This window comes from Podarcis bocagei (assembly GCF_964188305.1).
Source record: "Podarcis bocagei genome assembly, chromosome: 1".
In the NCBI taxonomy this organism is placed as follows: domain Eukaryota; kingdom Metazoa; phylum Chordata; class Lepidosauria; order Squamata; family Lacertidae; genus Podarcis; species Podarcis bocagei.
Window position 1 is genome coordinate 32621821 of NC_138125.1, and position 21366 is coordinate 32643186.

A 21366-nucleotide genomic window follows, 5' to 3' on the forward strand; every position below is an offset into this window, starting at 1 on the left:
ACGCTCTAGCACTTGTTCCTGTCTCAAGAGTTATAAATGTCATATCATATGCACTGCTTGAAAATCTAGATTTGATGTATCCATGGAGTGCAGTGTAATATGACTGCTTGTCAACTTTACACAAGAGTAACTTAAAACCCAAAATGTGAAGTGCCCTCCTTTAAGGCAATATTAGTGTGAGTGGACTTTGTACCGCTTCATGTGAACCGATAGACAATGCTGGACCTTTTGTTTTCATTGGCTCCCTTTTCTGAATTTCTTAAAAATACTGCAGGTCTGCATGAACAAGGTTCTCCTGCCTGAATATTTACTACTCAGTTTTAAGGATAAGCGTGATCACCGCCAGCTATGTTATTTGACTTTTTTCTAGCATAGGTATGCTATGTGCATAACTGTTCTTGATTCTATGGGAGGTTCTTCAACATTAAAAAACACCTATTTTAACTTCATTAGTTTAAGACTGATAAAAAGTGTTGTTTAAAGCATAGTTAACTCAATGACCCTTGACTTATTAAACTTGCATACCCTTTCATCATCTAAGCTGACCAAAATGTTCACAGCTATTTACCACCTAATTATATGTATTTTTGCAATTTGCAAGAGGGAATGGAAGGCAGAGGGGAGGTGAAAAAGCAGTTTTTTCCAAAGCCAAATAAACAAGAACAGCAGCCAACTCACCGTAGCATTTTTAGCTCTTGGGCAGCCCTCAGGATTATTTCATGTTGCCTTTGACTAAGGACCATTACACCTCCCAACGACGGCTCAGAGGCTAAATTTGGCTCGTCTCCCAGCAATTCAGATGAGCGTGGTGGCAGAGGTGGTGGATCCAAACGATCATCTAAACGTGGGAACCTGTCGATTTCATCTGAATACCATCTATCTGAAAATCTTTCCCTTTCCCAATCACCCCTGTCGGGTGGGAAATCAGATGGTTCCCTCCATGTGTCATGTCTCTCTGGATACTCTCGAATTCTGAGCTCCCCCCGGTCTCTGGAATCTCTGTCGTAGAAATCCCCCTCTCTCTCCTCCAGCCATCGCTCCTCACGGTATCTGTCTAAAGGAGGAAGTGGAGGAAGAGGTGGCAAAGGTGGGAGAGGAGGTATGTCCAGATCACTAAGCGTATCTCTGTCGCCCAGTGGTCTAAGGTAATCTCTGTCCCAGTCTCTTTCTGAATCACGATCATACATATCCAAGGGTCTTCGGACCCTGTCCAGATCTCTGTCTAGCTCTCTCTCTCTCCCCAATGGCCTTTCCCAGTCATCCCAATATGGTTCTCGTCTATCAAGATCAGCAGATATTGGAGGTAAAGGAGGTAGAGGGGGAAGAGGTGAAAGAGGTGGCAATGGATGACGGTGTGCTGACAAGTCATCTCTCTCATATGGATCAAGAGGATCATCATGGTATCGCTGGTCGCGCTCAACCCAGTATCTGTCTCTTTCCCAATCCTCCAATCGTCTGCGCTCTAGAGGAGGAATATCTTGGTATTCAAATGAGCGCTCCTCTTCCATGCCTGCCTCTCCGTAAGACCATGGAGGCCTGGGTGGTTCTTCACGAAATGGAGGCAAATTATCCATACCACTTCCAAGGCCTGTGTCACGTCTGTGCATATCCCTCTCCCGGCTACTAGGCCTTCTGACTGGGTCTCTCTCCCGGCTACTAGGTTGCCATCCTGGTCCCCTTTCACGGTTACCAGCCAGCCGGTCCAGTCCCCTTTCCTGACTACTGGGTTGCCTGCCTAAGCCCTTTTCCCGGCTGTCTGCATGGCCTCTCTCTCTGCTGCCCATCTGGGGAGCTGGTTCCCTGTCTCTAGCTGGTAACCCTCTGTCTTGGCTTCTCGATTGCCTTTCCAATGCCCCTTCCTGGTTGCTCGACTGTCCACCCACCCCAGATTCCCAACTGCCCGACTGGCCCTCTGGCATCCTGTTGTGGGTTCCTGGCCCACTGTTTAGATCTCTGCCACCTATATCTCTGGTCAGACCTCTACCTCTGTTTGGTACTCCCCTTCCTCTGGCATCATCAAATCGGCCTCGGCCCCTACCTCTATTGTCTTCCATTCTACCCCGGCCCCGGCCCCTGCCTGCTGGCCCTTTGGCCTGGTTATCTCCCAGCTTGATTTGTCCCCTCTCCCGGCTTTCCAGTTTAGATGGCTCTTGGCTCTGATTATTTTCAGAAGTAGTCAGTTTGTTTTCTGCAGAATTCAACTCTTTATTTCCCATTGGCGCTGTTAATAACATTTTCTTCCCCCCTGGAACAGTGGAACCTGGTGTCTGATGGAGAACACCCGAAGTAAGAGGTTTTTTTGATTCTTCTGTTTGCAGTTCAGTCTCTGCAGAGCTTGGTTTCTTTGTTTCTAACACTGTTTCTATGCCCTCTTTTCTGGATGAATTTTGCTGTGCTTTAGACATGACTGTACCTGGCTGAACAGAACCAGTAACCTTTGTATCTGGTCTAGGTTTAGATTTATTTGCCACTGTCTGATTATTGCTCATATCAGTAAGAGATTCCTTATGTTCTGTCTGATGGTTCTGTTGTCCCAAAGGAGGCCTAGGCCCCTGCCACCGTGGTCCACTTGCTTGGGAAGTGCCTGAGGGAGTATAAAATGCTGCTGCTGGGCCCCGGGGGATCGTCCCCTGTTTGCCTGAAGATCCATCGACAAGCTGATTTTGAAATCTTGGCCTTGGACCATCGAAACGTTGCCCTTGAAAATGAGGTCCTTGCTGTCTTGTAGGTTCAAATTTATCGAAGTCTCTTCCTTGTGGTGCATCAAATCTGTGTATTTAGAAATGAGACATTTTATTCAAGTAAGAGATTTCGTGAGACTTTTTTATATAAAACAACTCCATAAATCCTCTTGAAAACAGCTGCCAAATTAAAATCTCATTAAGTAATAACGATACACAAAATTAACCAAAATATTAGAATTGCTGCATGCGAATGGAGCATGACAGAAACAAGTATTGGATTCACCCATATCTATGCTCATCTTCTCCACCTCTTCCTTAGATAGAAAGGAATGTCTGACTCAAGGGTCAGATTCAAGAACCACCTTATTTGGTTCATGGGGTGAAAGATGTAGACGCATGCAGTATTCTACTGAGTCAGGTGTCTTCATCCTTTGGGAAATGCAGATAGAGGTTGAGGCACAGGTATGTGTGAGCCTGGGATTTACTTCCTGTCCTTTTAGGTGTAAGAAGTAGTGTCTGACCAAGTTCTGGGCTCCAGAGAGCTTAGAAGTCTCACACTTCAGAAAACATAATTTTAAAGCATTTATTAAATTATAAACTGACGATGACAACTGAGATTACACTGGAGTTACAAACAATAACAATTTATAATACAATATCTTCCTCTTATCTCTTTTGTGTGTGTGCAAACAAGACACCTGCAGAGCAATCACTTTTGCTGCTTTCAGGTGGGCACGGAAGATGATTTCACTTAGGAAGACTTTTGCTTTGTTAGGTAGCTGCTGGTTGTTGGTTTTTTGTTGTTTTTTTTTAAAAAAACTATATATAAACTGTTGCTAATTTTGTGTAAAGTGGGATATTACTAAATAGAGCAGCAGGAACAAAAGCACAAACTCTGCTTTTGGTTTGTTTTTTGTAAGACCAGAATTATACATTCGGCAGCAGACCTGAGTGCCCTGTGAACAGCAGTAGTTGAGTGACTGGGAGAAGGGGCTTAACTCTGGCCCCAATTCCCTTTTCACTGACAACCTCCCTCATGCTTTCCCCCAAGATGCATTTGATGCACCATGGAGGAAAGTAACTGCCATACTGGGATGTGCATGGATTTACTCCTTCCTTCACCCTGCAGCCCACACCTGAGTACACTCTACATGTAAGTTTTATTTTTAATTCTCCATTTCCCCCCCAGTATATGGATGCCTCCATCTTGTTTGTGAGTGAAGCTGTTTTGACTACAAAGCTTCTGGCACTTAACCTCATTAGCATTATGAGGACTGGTACTACAGGCTCCCACAGATTTGGTTCAAGCATTGCCCCTCACCAAGAGAATTATCAAGTAAAGAACAGACACGTCTATTGGTTTCTAAGGACACTCATGGTGGCTAAATTCCTAATGCTTCAATATTGGAAGGAGGAGTCCACTTGCCACCCCTGTGCACCATAATCATGGACAGAGGACATGACAACTGGCAGCATATGAGATGGTCACCTTCTGTAAACATAAGGAAGATGGGGAAGCCTCCTACTAAAGGTCTATTTACTTGAATATCTGGTCACTGGGTTTGTTCTGGACCACCAGCTGCTCCCCCTTTCCCTTTGGAACATTCAATTAAAAAGCTACTAACAACACACAAAAAGAAAAAAAGAAAAAAAGGGAACTGGCTTTGGGTATTTCAAGAAATACTCTGGAAGAACGTATGAGGTTAAAGTATGGTAAAGCATAAGATTAAAATAGGCCAGGGATGCCATTGGGCGGGCAACAACCACTAAATGCGCACAGTCACATGAAATACCATGTCCTACTGGCAAAGCACACAGGATTACATAACAATATTTAAGAGTGTTTCTACTGTACTATCATCCAAAACAGCATTGCCATACAAAAATGAGACAGAAAGAAAACCTACCTTGACACCCTTGGACCTTCATGGTGCTGTCCCCTGGCAGAATCAGGAAACCCGGCTGACCTCCCTGGTCTGCTCTGATAGGTAGTAGTGGTGCTGGTGGTGGATGCAGATGAGAAGGACACTGTAGAGTGAGGTTTCACTTCAGCAGAAGTTAGTTCTGATGAAACAGAACCAAATGGCATTGCCTGTTTGCCCAGAGGCGCAAAAGAACTGCCTTGGTCTGAAGTGCTAGCAGATGATGTCACATTTGAGTGGTAATTCTGGGTGGCAGATGTATCAGTAGTTTTAAAAGAAAAGGAAGCAGGGGTGGGAAGAAGAGGTGGCCTGGTTGCATCCATTGTAGCGTGGGTCATGGCAGGAGAAACCGTAGCCTTAAATGAAAAGGAAGAAGCAGAAGGAGGGGTGGGAAGCAGGCCTGGCCTGACAGTATCCATGGCCGGGGTGATGACGGGTGTATCATTACCTTTAAAAGGGAAAGCAGGGGTGGGAAGCAGAGGTGGCCTGGTTGCCTCCATGTTCTGGGACGTGGCAGGAGACTCAGTTGCTTTAAATGAAAAAGAAGCAGCGGTAGGGGTAGGAAGCAGACCTTGCTTGGCCATCTCCGTAGTCTGGGGAGTGGGAAGTGACTCTTTAAATGAGAAAGAGGCAGGAGAAGGAAATGGAGGTGGCCTGGTTGTCTCTGAGGCCTGTGAGGTGGTAGAAGACTCAGTTACCTTAAATGAAAAAGAAGCTGCGGAAGGAGTAGGAAGTAGACCTGGCCTGGGCATTTCTGTACTTTGGGTAGTGGGAAGTGACTCGGTAACTTTAAAAGAACCAGGAGCAGGGTACAAATTTGGCCTCGGTGTTTCAGTGCTCTGGGTGCTCTGAGGACCAGATTCTTTTGAAATAGGCATATCAGACTTTTGTGGGCCAGAAGAGAATCCAGTGGAAGGTGGAGGCAGTGCTGCTGAGGGCAAAGGAGGCTGCCCAACGGACATACCACTTTGTACTGTTTGAGAATATGCAGAAAATGCAGGCGGCAAAGTTACACTCCCAGGATACTGACTGGTCATGTTCCGAAGAGACTTCACTTTCTCCTGAAGGTGGGTGTAAGTGACTTTCATCTGTCCCTGCCACATTTTCCACTGTTTCTCACACTCATGAAGTTGGTCTTTGTGAGGGTAGGCCTGAATTTGATCCTGCCACTGCTGAAATTCACGTTCCCACTCCTTGTAAAGTGGCTGGAACTGTTTGTTCTGTGCTTCATAATGCTGTAGCTGCGTATCCACTGACATTGTCTGCCAGAAAGAAAAGGTAGTAAGGAACACCCTTTAAGTTAGTTCAATGTACTCACAATGCTTTAGACACAAACATATCTTACTTGTCGCATAGCAAAGCACAGGCCTGTACACTGAACACTGTTCATGCTTTCCAACAGCTTCCATGAAATTGTTGTGCTTTAAAGGTGAAGCCATAGATTTGGGCCTTTGAACTTTATTTTTCTTTAACATCACAGATTCACCCCCTACCAAACTAAAATGATTCTACACTCTGACTCTAAATATATTGCATGATTAAACCTACTGAAAAATTGGAAATTCTTTCTACATAGTCTATTTAGATTAGTGAACATATTTTTTAGTTTTTCTCTCACAAGGAAGATGCTTCAATATAAAGTATTACTTTTCTTCTTCTCGGTTCAATTTCTTGCCTACTCTTCATTGATTCACTATTACAGGGCAGCTTACAGCATAAAACAAGACTGAAATGTTAGCTTCTTGTCTGCTTTTTCAGAAGTTAACATGTAGTCAATGAGCAAAGGTCTACATCAGAGTTGGGGAACTTTCTTCTCTGATGGTTCAGATCTGTATCTGCCTCACGGGTCAAAATTTGGCAGTTTGCCCATCAGTCATAATGATGTCAAGGTGATGATGCTCTTTGAAGGTGCACTCCCAGAGCAGCTCCAAAGAGGCTTGCTCCAGCATCACAAATGAGTTTGCATTGAAACCCCTGCTTAAATGGAGATCCCTCCCTCCACTTCAGCAGGGGCTTCAGTGCAAGTCCTAGAGCAAGGCACAATCTAACCACTCACTGGTAGATCAGGATCGGCTGATGGGTGATTGAAGCATGCCTTGCTCAAAGCAAAAGAATAATCGGGAGCTCACTTTACTCTCCCAGTTGTTCATTTGGAGCCACCTTGGTAACTGCTCCACACCTGAGGTGACATACAATGTGGTGGGATGGAAGGCTGTGCTTTACCAAGAACAGCTTGCTGGGCCAAACTGGGACCTCTAACAGGCCAAAGCTGACCTGTGGACCACCATGAAGAGTCATTAAACTCTGTTAGCACCATTAAATTGTATTAAGTATCTCACTAAAGTGGGAAAAATATGGATCAAATCATATTACTTTAATGACTCACTGGCAAGTGTGACAACTGTATGATCTGTTGGTAGCGCTGTAGAATTTGTTGCAACTGTGCATGCTGCTGCATTATTCTCTGATACTGGAAACCCACTCGCTGCTGTGGATGCTGTTGCCATTGTGTGGCTGCCGCCTGTAGCTGCTGTAATCTCAAACTTTCCTCAGGATCCTCTGGTGGTTCAATGCTCAACTGGAGGAATAAGCAAATATCAAATAATAGAAAACTTGTTCAATCATACAGCACAGCAGTTATACAGCTCAAATCATTGTCAGTACTGGGGAAAGTAGTTGTACATGCCCGAAAGCAAGCAAATACAGAGGGTTTTGTCCCATCCTCCCCTTCTTCAACAAGTTAAATAGTCCAGGCACAGCATAATGTAACTGCATGCCTATGGTAGAAAGTATATCTGACCACAAGTCAGAGCAGGATTATCCCAGTTCCTCCTTTTCAAATACAGATTTTTATTTTTAGTGAGAATCTCCTACCAAAAAAAAAAAATAAAAAAAATAAATCACTACTTAATCACTACTTCCCAAGAGCACTGCTTTTTGTTGCCAGAACACATAAAAACTAAACAGGTATTTTACAACTATCAGAATTTATTGCACTATCAAGAGATATGCTAGTGCAATAAATTCTGATAGTTGCCCTATTCCAGTGTTTCCCAACCGGTGTTCCGCGGCACACTAGTGTGCCGCGAGATGTTGCCTGGAGGGAGGCGGGCGAGTCCAAAAAAGGTTGGGAAACACTGATTAAGTTTCTCTTTCAAAAAGGAAACGTGGGTTAAAGCGGCGACGCCGCCCCCCACTCACTTTCCTGCTCTGGCTTCCCTAACAGTTTTCCGAGTTGCGTCACTGGATCCAGCCCCCTTTTCCACAGGTGACACGGGGCTGGAGGGAGGGAAAGAGGGCTTTACGTCGCGCACAAAGGCAGCCTCCTAGAAGCGCTCTGGGCCGGCGCCGTTTCGCCGAAGGCGCCGGAGGACCCCCACCCTCAGCTCCTTCAGAAAGGAAGCCCCGCCCCTCGGCTCCCTACGAGGCCAGCCGCTGCACGCACGCGCCGGCTCGTCATCAGCTCCGTCTGTTTCCAACCCCCCTGCTCGCCTTCGCGCGAGCTCAGTCGGGTCCCTCAGCCGAAGAAGCGGAGCCTCTCTTTGTCGCCTCTTCCTTCTTCCCCGGGTCTCACTCCGGTTTGGGGCCTCCCCCGCCGCCGCCGGCCACCTCGGCCCCGCCGCCGCCCCCTCCTCCGCCCGCTATCACCACCACCACCAGAACAGCCGCCGCCGCCTCAGCTGGGCCCATGCCTGCCGGGAGCGGCGGCTGCAGCAGCAGCGCCCCGGCGCCCTTCCCTCACGGCGGCGACCCGGCCCTGAACGAGCAGGAGAAGGAGCTCAAGCGGCGCCTCAAGCGGCTCTACCCGGCCGTGGACGAGCAGGAGACGCCGCTGCCGTGCTCCTGGAGCCCGAAGGACAAATTCAGCTACATCGGCCTCTCACAGAACAACCTGCGCGTCCACTACAAAGGTAGAGGGACGGAGGGAGGGTGAGGCCGAGGCCACCGCCATCCCCAGGCCCCCTCCGCCTCTTCCTCCGAAAGGCAGGCTGAGAAACTCCCAGGGAAGCTCTGAACGTCTCCCCCGAAACCGTCGGGAGGCTTCGGTTGTTGCCTTTCTCCGCCGAGGTCGGTGGACCCCGAGCCTAGGCTTCCTTCCCGCACCCCGCTTTCCGAAGACTGCACACCAGTTGGGCCAGTACATATTCCCCTCCCGTGACTGGAGTGGAATAGCCCTTTCTCTTCTTCCCCAACCCTTGTCGTTGGAGGAGTCCCTCAGTCCCTCGCTTTGCTGCCTCCTCCCCCCCCACCCCCAAAGCTTGGAGGTTCCCCGGCAAGGGGGAGGGAAAAAAATTGAAACTTTCACTTTCGTGCGTCCCTCCCAGCGTGACGTTGCGCGCTGACGTCATGGGGCTGTAATGGTGGTGTGCCTCGAGATTTTTTTCATCAAACAAGTGTGCCTTTGCCCAAAAAAGGTTGGGAAACACTGCCCTATTCCATGATCTGTTGTGCAAGACACTGGATGATATACAACTAAGGACTCAGCTATACAGTTACAAATAAAATGTTTTAAGTATGTTTCAAGTGCAATATACAATGTGACACTATATGGCGATGGTGAGCCTTATGGAAAATTCAATGTATTTTTAAAAACAATTTTTTTTTTTAAAAAAAAGCATTTTCAGAACAGTTTTTATATGTGTATAGATTCTACCTAAGTCATATTCAGAGTAGACCCACTGAAATAAGTAAATTAGTTACTTGAGTCTACTGATTGCAAACCATAAATCCTCACTCACAGGAGAGTGGCCTCTACAAGACACCAGGGCATCACATATAACCCAGAATAATTGTAATTAGATTACAATGGTAAATACCTGAAACATAACTCTGTCCAATAAATCTATGCATAGCATATTAACAAAACTTTAATTGTTTAGCTTAAATAAAAACTTATGCCAGATAGAAACTTAGATAAGTACAAACTGTTGGTAATCTGAGATAATAAGACACATCCACAATGCTTTTATATTTGTTGGAGGCCACCCAAAGTGGCTGGGGGCAGCCTAGTCAGAAGGGTGGGTTACACATAAATATATATATTATTATTATTATTATTATTATTATCTAAGTTGTGCTCACAGTAAAAGTTACTACACAGAAGCAGAGCCAGTAAGGTCCAGATCTTTTACTGTTGCAGAAGTAACAGACTGAGCAAACAGAAAAATAACTTCCAGTTTGAAGGCTTTTCATATACAGATACAGTGTGTCCCTGTAGCTCTAATTCCAAGGCTTCAACTGCAATAGTAACATCAACACAAAACTAGCTAGCATACGTTAATCACATCAATATAGCTAGAGTTCCAAGGCCATTATCACAGCAACTGGCTCATTTGACCTTACACCTCACACATCAGGTGATTTATGCCCATGAAGGAAATTCCTTCCTCCCTATGCCCAGCTACTCCAACACAAACCTATACCAGTTAGCATAAGAATCTCATGCACTGCAAGGACTCACTTAACTCAGAGGTCCTCAGCTAAACTAATAGGTGGTAGGCAAATTCTGATTTCAAGGAAGACGGCAAAAATCCTGACTGAATAATCTTAACACCATATGGACACCAACAGTTGGCCCAAAAATAAGGTTGTAATCCTATACACATTTGCCTAGAAATAAGACCCACTGAAAACTAGGTAATGGAACTAGCTAATAAGTAGATCTGTTTAGCTTTATGCTGTTAAGTTTGTTGAACTTTAGCTGAAGTACAGTCCCATTGATTTTCGTGTAATCAAAGTATTGTCTAAGTACAGCTAAATTAGTCTGGACCCCTGACTATTAAGTCCAGTCACAGATGGCTCTGGGGTTGCGGCGCTCATCTCGCTTTACAGGCCAAGGAAGCTGGCGTTTGTCCGCAGACAGTTTTTCTGGGTCATGTGGCCAGCATGACTAAACCGCTTCTGGTGCAATGAAACACCGAAACCAGAACAACGGAAACGCAGTTTGCCTTCCCGCTGTAGTGGTACCTATTTATCTACTTGAACTTTTTGGCATGCTTTCGAACTGCTAGGTTGACAGGAGCTGGGACTGAGCAATGGGAGTTCACCCCGTCGCGGGGATTTGAACTGCTGACCTTCTGATCGGCAAGCCCAAGAGGCTCGGTGGTTTAGACCACAGCGCTACCCGCATCCTACCTTGGGGCTATAAAATGAGATAAAAGTGTTCCAAAAAAAGAACAAACAGATGCTGGACCAAGACTTTAGGGTTACTGGGGATATTTAATTCTTCCAGAGTAATCAAATTATCACTTTAGGACCATACCACTTTTAATGATGGCTGATGAACTAATTAAGTGCTGATGTGCCCAGGAATTTATTTACCTAATACTTGCCCTTGTAAATAATACATCATTTTAAGTCTTAGCAATTAAATCTAATCACCAGAAATAACAATTCACTCTTGTCAGAAACTGTGGGAGAAATCCTACATACACTGAATGCTTCAAACCAAGAGAAGAGATGTATTGTATCTTCGTATTATTTTATGGTATTTTATGCTTTATTGTATTTGCACATTATGTTGTACACTTCCTTCCTATTTTAAAATAAAAATACAGAAATATAACTGGCCTATCACAACATATGAAATCCATAGAATGGTCAGAGTAGAATGTAAAGGAGGTGTTGGTGCTTTGTGTGTCAGTGGGGGCACCGAATCCAAAATTCAGAAATAGAAAAACAAACTTCTGGGTAGAGAACAGCACACCAAAGAGTAAGTAAAATATAAGGAACACACTTAATATTAAACCATAGTTTAAAATGAACTATGGTTTAGCACAATGTGTATGCTGTTTAAAAGTCCACACCACAGCTCACAGCTTTATTGCACCAGGGAGGAAACAAACCAGAAGCTGGCTTTGCATTATGTATAAACCTACTCTCATGGTTTATCTCCCGACAAATTATGAGTGCTGGTTCACATGCCAGTCTCTGCTTTGTTTCCTCCTTGGCACACCAGTCAAAAGTGGGGGATCAGCATAGTGAGGACTTCTGAGCAGCATGCAACAGAATTTATTTTTAACATTACATGCAAACTGGGCTAATATCACTCCCCTATCCCAAACTTTGATGGTGATCTTTAAATGGAAAAGGTAGTTAGGTAGGCAATTGAAACAGAAGATGAAATAATAATGGGTTACTTCAACCACCCCTAAACTGGCTGGGTAACAGGTCATGGCAGAGTCAAAATTTCTAGATAGAAAGAGTTTGGATCCTAATTGCCTGGGATCTGGCAGAAGATTGTAGAATTGCTTGAAACACTGATCAAATCTCTGTCAAACTCAACATACAAAAGATTAGAAAACTGCCAACAAACACTCAACACGGTCATACTTAATTTAAAACAAAAAGATCTGCAAAAACAAAGAGGATTCCTATTAAACTGAAGAGAGAACAAACTCTGGCAAACTGAATGCAAATCAACAATAAAACAAGCAAAAATCAACAACCTGAGAGACACACTGAAGTTATTAAAATAAATATTAAACAAAACTAAGACTCACAGCAGAATGTTACAATGTGGAGTGCTCAGTCTCTAAACTGTTCCCTCCTCCTTCAAGGACACTCCATTCTCCCCCTTTTCAGATGCCACTCAACATTCTGCAATCACTGAACATGCTCAGGTCTTCACTGGGCTGTTTTTGGGAAAGTTCCCATCCATCTATGCTCTTTTTCCTAAAGTTTTTTTCTACCTCTGCAATCTTTGGATACCTTTGAGCACAAAAATACCTCCATCTTAGTTTTCAGCTGCCCCATTTTGACTACAGTCCTCTCAACACTCACCAACTGAGATTGTGATATGATCAGAACACACTCTACAGAGAAAACCAACTAGTGGAGGGTAGCAGAAACTTTTATGATGATAAAGGTGTAAAAAGAATACTGACGGATTATAGCAAAACTGCAAAAAATATTATTTCTATTGGTCAAAATTGTTGGTCAGTTAATTAAATAAATATGTAATAGTATTAAAGTCAACCTTCTTATCTAAAATGCGTTTTGATATAAAGAGGGCATCCAGGTAGTTACAGACCTGCCAGCCCAATTTCAGTTCCATATAAAATGAAAGAAAGCATTAAGAATTGTCAAACATAAAAAGAAGAAGTCTTACTAAAAGAGGATAAGTATTGCTTCAACAAAGGGAAATATTAACTTTCTACATTTCTTTTGAAGATACATATTACATATGACCAAAAGGTTTTTGGCTAAGTCATTTGGTCAATGTATAAGTGGAGACGCTCTTACAGATTAGGATAAAAAATAAGGAAGACGATGACGTAGTGATAAAATGGGCAAGAAGGGACATAGGAAGTTGCTTTATACCAATAATAATAATAATAATAAATTTTATTTATATCCCCCCCTCCCCAGCCGAAGCCGGGCTCAGGGCGGCTAACAACAATAAAACAGTACAAAAGTACAGCATAAACAACACTCTAAAATCATTCATTATAAAATTAATTAATCAAGTCAGAACACAGGTCTATCTACCTCAGTACTGTCTACACTGAATGACAGTAACCCCTCTAGACAGGAGTGTTTCTCAGTCCTATCTAAAGATTGAACATGCAACCACTTGCTAGCAAAACATGTGCTCTACTACGGAGTCACCATTTACACAACAGAGGGACAATGGATCCCACAGAGATCTTTATAGGGGCTTGCTGGGTTATATTATTAATAATTCATCTGCAATAGGACTGAACAGTGTGGCAGTGAAGTCTGTAGATGACACCTAATTAGTTAGGATGGTAAAATCCCAGGCAGTTGTGAAAAGCTTTAAAAAGAATTTATCCAAAATGGAAAATAAGGATTAAAATACAAGTACATAAAATTCCATGTAAGCGAAATGTGATGCGTATGATTTGAAAAAACTCTAACCTTATATGCATACTAGTGGCACCCAATCTGGCTGCAACTAATCAGGAAATAGAGACAATCACTGGTTGAAATGACTTTATAAAAAGAGTAGACTAATTCATGGAGAACAAACTTATGAAAGTGTAGTATCTTGATAAGTAAACAGTATCCATGATACAGAGTCAGTCAGTCTCTCTCTCTCTCTCTCTTTGTATGAGATGCTGCCAGGCAGGGTGGGGAGGAAATACAAGGTGCCTCTCACCAGTATTGTCTAATCCAGTGTTTCCCAACCACTGTTCCGCGGCACACTAGTGTGCCGCGAGATGTTGCCTGGTGTGCCGTGGGAAAAATTAAAAAATTCGAAAGATTTTTTTTTTTAAGTCAAATTTTTGATTGGGGCGCCGTCACTAGATGACCCCTGGGGTTCCCTCCCTCCCTCCCGCTCTGCGCCTCCCTCCTCCTCCTCCTCCTCCTCCGGGGAGGCCCTTCCTGGCTCTCGGCCAAGGCTTGGCGGCTGCCACTCACTCACTCGCTCGCCCACCCGTCCCTCCATCCCTGCACCCGGCCTCTCCCGCTCCGTCCCCAGCGCGGGGGCTGCCGGGATCCGTAGTCCCCTCGCCCTTGGGCTCCGCGCCCGCGCGGGGTGCGCAAACTACGTTTCCCAGCGTGGCCTGGCGGGCCGGGCGTTTTGTTTGAAGCGCTCTTCTCCCGGCCATGGAATGAGCGCAGCGGCGGCGGCCGGGCAGGGGCTCTTCCGCGCAGACCCCGCGCAGCCTGCCTGCGCCCCCACGGAGATCGGGCAGCAGGATGGAGCCCGGGGATCCCCGCGGAGGCGGAGCGGCGGAGGCTGCCCCCCAGGTAGGGCTGCGTCGGGGGGGGTGTTTATTTTTGCAATGCTGCATCCACGCCGGAGGGGACGCATCGGACCGCGGGGAGACCCCTTGGCGGGCGTGCAAGGCAATGCATGCGTGCAGGCGTTGCATGGAGTGCAGTGCAATGCAATGGCAACACGGCGCCCTGCATGCATGCATGCAACTTCCACCGGCGCTCCGGACTTGGCAGGTGAGGGGGGTCCCCAGTGGGCGGCAGAGAGAGCCGGGAGGGCGAAGGGGAGCCGGGGGAGCAGCGCTGCTCCCCAAGCCGAGCCCGGGGGGAAACCTTGGCGTCGTTGCGCCGGGTGTTGGAAGTGGAGGCTGGTGGGGGCCCCTCACCTGCAAAACCTGGTCGCCTCTCATATATTTCGTGCATTGCATTCATCTCCCGCTTTCTCCTCCAAGGAGCTCCCGGGGGCGCGCGTGGTTCTCCCCGTGTTATCCTCGCAACAACAGCCCTGCGAGGTGGGTCAGGCGAGTGGCCCAAAGGAGCACCCAGGGATTGTCCTGGCCAGGTGGGGTGATTTGAACCCTGCTCTCTGCCCGGTCTTCGTCCTCATTTAGCCCCCACATGTGCATGACTGTGCATGACTGAGGTTTTCCCCCCTCGTCTTGGCTATGGTGTGAGTCTGTGCTGTTAATTAATGGGGTTCTGCCTTCGGAGAAGATGAGCCAGCCCTCAAGGAGGTGATTATGTAATTTGCTAGCAATTCATGTCCCTCCCGGCGTGACGCTGCACGCTGACGTCACAGGGCTGTAATGGTGGTGTGCCTCAAGATTTTTTTCATGAAACAAGTGTGCCTTTGCCCAAAAAAGGTTGGGAAACACTGGTCTAATCCACAGTGGATAAATAAGACTAGACTGATCTCTGTGAATTATGGTTTGCTCCAGCATGGCAACCCTTATGGTCTTAAAGCTTGATCCTAATACGGAGATGTAATTGTTTTACAGTATTGGAAATATGTAATGCATATTACATATGCATATTGCATAACTTCTTCCTGAACGCAAAGTCAACACAGAAGCACAAATAATTATACCATGTTATCGTTTGGTACCTTCAAGTAATGAAGATACCCAAAGGAAGCTTTGAATAGCAGTACCTTCTTTGAGACTTTCCACTCCACATACAGACATCCCCAATGCACACAGCATTTCCACAAGATGATTAAACTCCACATGACAGAATGCTAAACATTCTGAACTGGACGTCAAAACGGCCAGCCATTTGCTAACAAAACATGTGCTCTACTACAGGGTCACCATTTACAGAACAGGGGGACAATGGATCCCACAGAGATCTTTATAGGGACTTGCAGTTCATTTCTGATTCATTACATTTATCTCCTCAACCTATGCTAAAGATGCAAGGAAGATTTATACACTTGCTATGAAATGTATTTTTAAAAAACTTCAATACTTTTTTTAAAGAAAAGCACATAAACCCAATGATTGTTGCCTTTAAGGCTTGTATCAGGGCCATGTAAACCACAACTGATCAGCAAAAGTTCTCATAAATCATTCCTGTGTTTTAAGCCTACTGCACCAGGGCCCTATTTTTTTCAATCAGTCCTTCCAGACAATCTGAAATAACAAAAGAATGAATACAACACATAATGACACCTCTGTGCACAGCATACCTTGGGCTCAACGGATGACAAAGGAAGGTCATCACCTTTGGGCTGTGGTAATTTGGGCTCAGAAAGCAAAGGGGGGTCAGAAAGCACATCAGAAATGGGTATTTCCCTTTCTTCTTGCCTCTGCTCAGGAGCATCATTTACCACTCCTAGACCTGATGGCAACTGCTGTCCCAGTGCATGTGCTTTTTTTGCCTTTTGCTGCAGAGTAAGCAGATGCTGTTGATACCAAAATTGCTGCTGTTCCTATAACAAAAAAAGATGAGAAGTACAGTAGTATCTAGGCTTAAGAGACAAGGTCATATCCTAGAAAGAAAGCTACATTAACCACTGAAAAATGGCAAATGTGCCTCATTTTCAAAGGACACTTGGACCTACTTTTGAAAAAAACAAGAGTAGCATCCAACACTGCAGTCTCATTTGTTCAGCAGACTTCTGAATGCACAACGTAAGTTATCCTCCTTCTTCTGCCACACCAGCAAGCCCCTGTGTGCCCTCAAAGTCTGCTTGAGAGAATTGGAGAACCCTCTGAAACAAATTTGGGGGGTACACAGAAGGAAGGGGAGGTCCCATTCCACAAGAGGAAATTTTCTGGCACAGCACTGGATACGACCCCAGGTTGCTACAGCTATTCCTTTGGTGTAAGCATCAAAAGGTCCAGTGAAAATATAGGCCTTTAATAGGATTTTAATTATGGAATGGTTTTGTAATTGGTGGCCTTTAATCTGTCAATAATCATAACATTTTTATCATTTTTGCTTAAACATCGAGTGTCCATGTTTCCTTTATTTTACTTCCTTTCATTATGACTGATTCTGTTTTTCAATCTGGTCTAGAATACAGTATTGTCAGAAGGGCAGGGCAAGAAAGTTTCAAATAAATTCATATATAAATAACAGAAAAATGGGGTTTATAGTTTTAAAATTACTTTAGTACTGTGATTTATACTGTTTTATGTACATTGTTTCAGAATAAATCTCAAAGTGGAACATGAGATAAAACAATTCAGAATAAAACAAATTCAAGATTTAAAGAAAACATTCCAGATCCTTCAAGGGACATTTTGATTTCCCCAGTCACCAATCTAGTATCTAGCAATCTCCATGTGGTTGCAAATGGACCTGTAACAGTCGCAAAATGAGCTTGGCTAATTTCTAACATTCTCAGAAGCGGGCTGGTCTGGCCCATGGTGACCCTCCTAAGCACGTTTTGCACAAGTGGGGACATTAATACACACCCCCCTGTTATCCCATACATGCAAGAAGCTCAGCAAGAACCCAACACCAAATTTGTAAGCATTACAATGACCTGTACAAACCGATATCAGACTTGTTACAATGTGCTTATATGCTTGGTTAAACAAGGAACATGTTTTCCCCCAGATTCTACAGTAAAAAACACCATTGTGCAGGTTACACTTTTATTCTGCTTCAGATTAACCCTTTTGTCTGCCCTGGGTCTGTTGTAGCCCAATTTTTCTTCAGCATCTGTTGGTGCTAAAGGCACCAAACTGTATTTGTTTTCTTTCAAAATATGCATAAACACAGGGAGAATACCGGCATCTTAGAAGATGCTGGATGTTGAAATGCTGCTTAGATGTGTGCTAAAATATGGAGAAATGCATATAACCATGGTTGGCTTTGTCTTAATCTGTAGTTGCTTTGTAGCTTCACTCCAATTACTGTACTCTGGAGCTACAAAGACCCATCTCTACATACTTTGCTGCAATACTAATTTTTCACCATTTCCTGATTCTTTGCTTAAGGGAAGGTGATGTTTAAATAAATTCTACAAACATTAAAAATTGTATTTATGATAAGTGTTTCAAAGAGGTCAATAAAACATTTCTCCCTTTCTTTGGAGCTATTCTCATTCTCTTGTGGGGAGGATTCAGGTCTAAAAAAAAAGATTGTGTTACTTTTAAGCCTGCAGAAATTTTGCTTTTGTTAAGTTTTGAAAGCAAAATTATATAGAGAGAATCCTCTGCTGATACCCCTGAACTCATCAGTTATTATAGATTGGCCATTTCTGTTTTCTGGTTAATTTTTTAAAACTGTGATGATTGTGATGTGTGCACATGTCCACATGCAGTTATTTCTAATAACATTTATTTCTCTGTGAAACTGAATAACACGAAAAACCCCTCTTTATTCATTTTTCATAGTAGACTACAAAACACATAGAATATGATTGGGTCACATAGATATATGGTTTCCCTATCAGGATTACTTACACTGTATAAAGTTTACACTGTAAACATCTGAGCAACTACTGATTGCAGGGAAATTAAAGATGTGCCAGTACAGCCAATGCTGCATATATCTAATTTCCCTTTTCCTCAAAATTCCTGTTTTCTGCCTGAGCGACCAGAACAGCCCCAATCCCCTGTGTTTTTTATTGAGAAAGTCTCACTGATTTCAATGGGACATACAATGCAATCCTTACCCCCAGATACAGTAGTTAGGAAGTGATAAAAAGGTAAAGGTACCCCTGCCTGTACGAGCCAGTCTTGACAGACTCTGGGGTTTGTGCGCCCATCTCACTCTATTGGCCGGGGGCCAGCGCACTTCCGGATCACGTGGCCAGCGTGACAAAGCTGCATCTGGCAAGCCAGCGCAGCACACGGAACGCCGTTTACCTTCCCGCTTGTAAGCGGTCCCTATTTATCTACTTGCACCCGGGGGTGCTTTCGAACTGCTAGGTTGGCAGGCGCTGGGACCGAGCAGCGGGAGCGCACCCCGCCGCGGGGATTCGAACCGCCGACCTTTCGATCGGCAAGCCCTAGGTGCTGAGGCTTTTACCCACAGCGCCACCCGCGTCCCATATCTCCCCAAATTAAACCAATAGAAGCTATGTCAGTGTAAAAGACAAAAGAAGGGTTCTGTCAAGGGGGTGGTGAATGGGTATGTTGAAGGCATGGAGAGAGATAACATAATTGCACTGCATTCTAACACCGTCTATCCATTGGTTCCACTCCCACCCACAGAACTTGACATAATTTACATCACCCAACATGCAGGTATAATAACTAAATTCACCCCAGGAGACAATGGAAGGGCAGAAAATGCAGGTTTAGACTGCTACCCCTCCTTCTACCAGAAGAAGTAAGAATACAGCTGATCAACTGACTAATTATTAGGAAGATTTGACCTCCTAATAGCATAAGAAATGATTTTATAAATATGATAAAATGATATGAGTGGCTGGGGAAACCCAGCCAGATGGGCGGGGTATAAATAATAAATAGTAATAAATTATGATGATGAGTCAACTAACAGGTCAGTAATCTACCCCTGTCACTTAGTATAGAAATCTTACAATTAAAGATCTGAAAACTGTCTTGAGAACTGGCTCACAAAATTACTCTCAGCGATCAAAATCTTAAACAAATACAAATGAAAATGTACTGTACAATGTAACATAAAAGTTAGGACATATCCCCTTTTCTCCCTGCCTTACACATAACTGAGCTTAAACAAATTGCATAGAAGGAGAAAGAAGAATCTGAGCATGCACCATTCTGAATTCCTGCTCCAACCTCACAGGATACTAGCATCAATGAAGTATACATTTTTCATTCTTTCCATCTTAGAAATTTTCAACTGTTACATGAAGAAATTGCAGATCTGCTGTGCAAAACGCTTCAAAGAAAGGCACCCCTTTCTTTTCCACTTCTCATATACTATCATGTATTTTTCACAGGAATTGTAAAATTAATGTTAGATCATCATGGGGTGGCAAGTCTGCCTGGTGTGCCTAAGTGCTAATTCCCTTTTGTACAGTTATAAACAAAGCACCACAATAATTATTAATAGTAGCTATATATGCATGGAACAAGAATACCACAGAGTTCAGAGAATAGCAGAAAACACACAGGCAAATAGCACATGTGTTATTTTCTCCTCCAGCATTCTCCCTTATAGTAAAGTATGGACTGCAATTGCATGGTATAACACTGACAGCAATCCTATGACTATTTATCAGGTTGAGTTACCTTTTCTGAAGGTTACTAAAAAGGAAAATAAAATCACTGCTGTTATTCCCTCATCAATCGTGAGCGACTGAAATGGACATGGGGCCCCGGGAGTGAAATGCTTACATCACAATCCAAGGTAATTCCATACCACCTCCTTTCAAATGCCACGAAAATCATAGTTAGAAACAAATTATGGCTGGCTGTGAATGAGCAACATGTTTAAATCATACCTGCTCTGTTCCTAAAGGAGGAAATGAATCTTATTTCAAATAAAAAAAGAACGGAACAGCACAAGCCTTCTCAGAAGCGCTCTGGTAGTCCCCAACACGTGGGACTGCCTGTGATTTTCAGAGTTGAAAAGCATTCTACTTAACTCTGAGGCACTCAGTTTCTTACAAATAAAAACAAAAACCCAATGTTCTAGGCCTGATACTTCGTAGATTCTATTAAGCCCCCCCCCCATCCACTCCTGTTTTGAAACAAAAAAATAAAGGTGTGTTAAAGCCAATTTATTTCTTACTGTTTTCTAAAATGAAAGCACTTACTTCAAAGAAAAGATATGAACTTATGCATGCTTGTCCAGGCAGACTTAGCGCCCACATGGCGCTAACCTGTAAGTTTTCACATTCCCTACACAAAGAAGTCCTTTTTTTGTTTGGGAAAAGCATAATTTATCAAGCAGCCCCAATATGACAGTAGAAAAGAAATAACTGAGCAAATAAATGAAAGTAGGAATGCCAGCAGCTCCTCCCCACTCATCAGAAGGCCATTCTGATAACTAGGGAGGAGAAAATTTGCATCATCAGGGCATTGGATTGGGCAGTTTTAAATCCCTCCTCTTTTCATCCAGGATTGTGTGCACTTTTTACCACCATCAAAACTGATGAGGTCTCTCTCATGGGTCTAGTCTAGTGTTTCCCAACCACTGTTCCGCGGCACACTAGTGTGCCGCGAGATGTTGCCTGGTGTGCCGCGAGATGTTGCCTGGAGGGAGGCGGGCGAGTCAGGCGGCGAGAGGCGGGGCGGCGACGGCGAGGAGAGGCCGCCCAGCTCGGGGCTCTCGCCGTCTGCCTGCCTGGCTGCCTGTGAGCTCGGCGGGCAGCGCCTCCGTCCGCAGCGCTCGCCTCGCGGCTCTCATTCCCTGCCAAAGCTCACCCAGCCAAGCCGCGCTCTCCTTCCTGCATCGTTTTGCTGCCTCCTCCCCCCCCCCCAAAGCTTGGAGGTTCCCCGGCAAGGGGGAGGGAAAAAAATTGAAACTTACACTTTCGTGCGTCCCTCCCGGCGTGACGCTGCGCGCTGACGTCACGGGGCTGTAATGGTGGTGTGCCTCGAGATTTTTTTCATCAAACAAGTGTGCCTTTGCCCAAAAAAGGTTGGGAAACACTGGTAGTCAAGACTAGGCTCTGGGGTGGGAGG

At 44.5% G+C, this 21366-nt stretch overlaps 1 protein-coding gene across 4 annotated transcripts in view; it reads right to left on the bottom strand.

Annotated features, from left to right (window-relative positions):
- YLPM1 (YLP motif containing 1) overlaps positions 1-21366 on the bottom strand; it is a 54007-nt gene that overhangs the window by 31375 nt on the left and 1266 nt on the right. For 3 of the 4 annotated variants that reach the window (XM_081201789.1, XM_081201788.1, XM_081201790.1), the window contains exons 2-5: positions 15978-16220; positions 6993-7184; positions 4592-5868; positions 679-2769 (exon numbers count right to left, since the gene is read on the bottom strand). In XM_081201789.1, coding sequence (XP_081057915.1) covers positions 679-2769; positions 4592-5868; positions 6993-7184; positions 15978-16220 — 3803 coding nt within the window. The remainder of the gene's footprint in view (positions 1-678; positions 2770-4591; positions 5869-6992; positions 7185-15977; positions 16221-21366) is intronic. The other variant, XM_081201791.1, reaches the window with a different exon arrangement.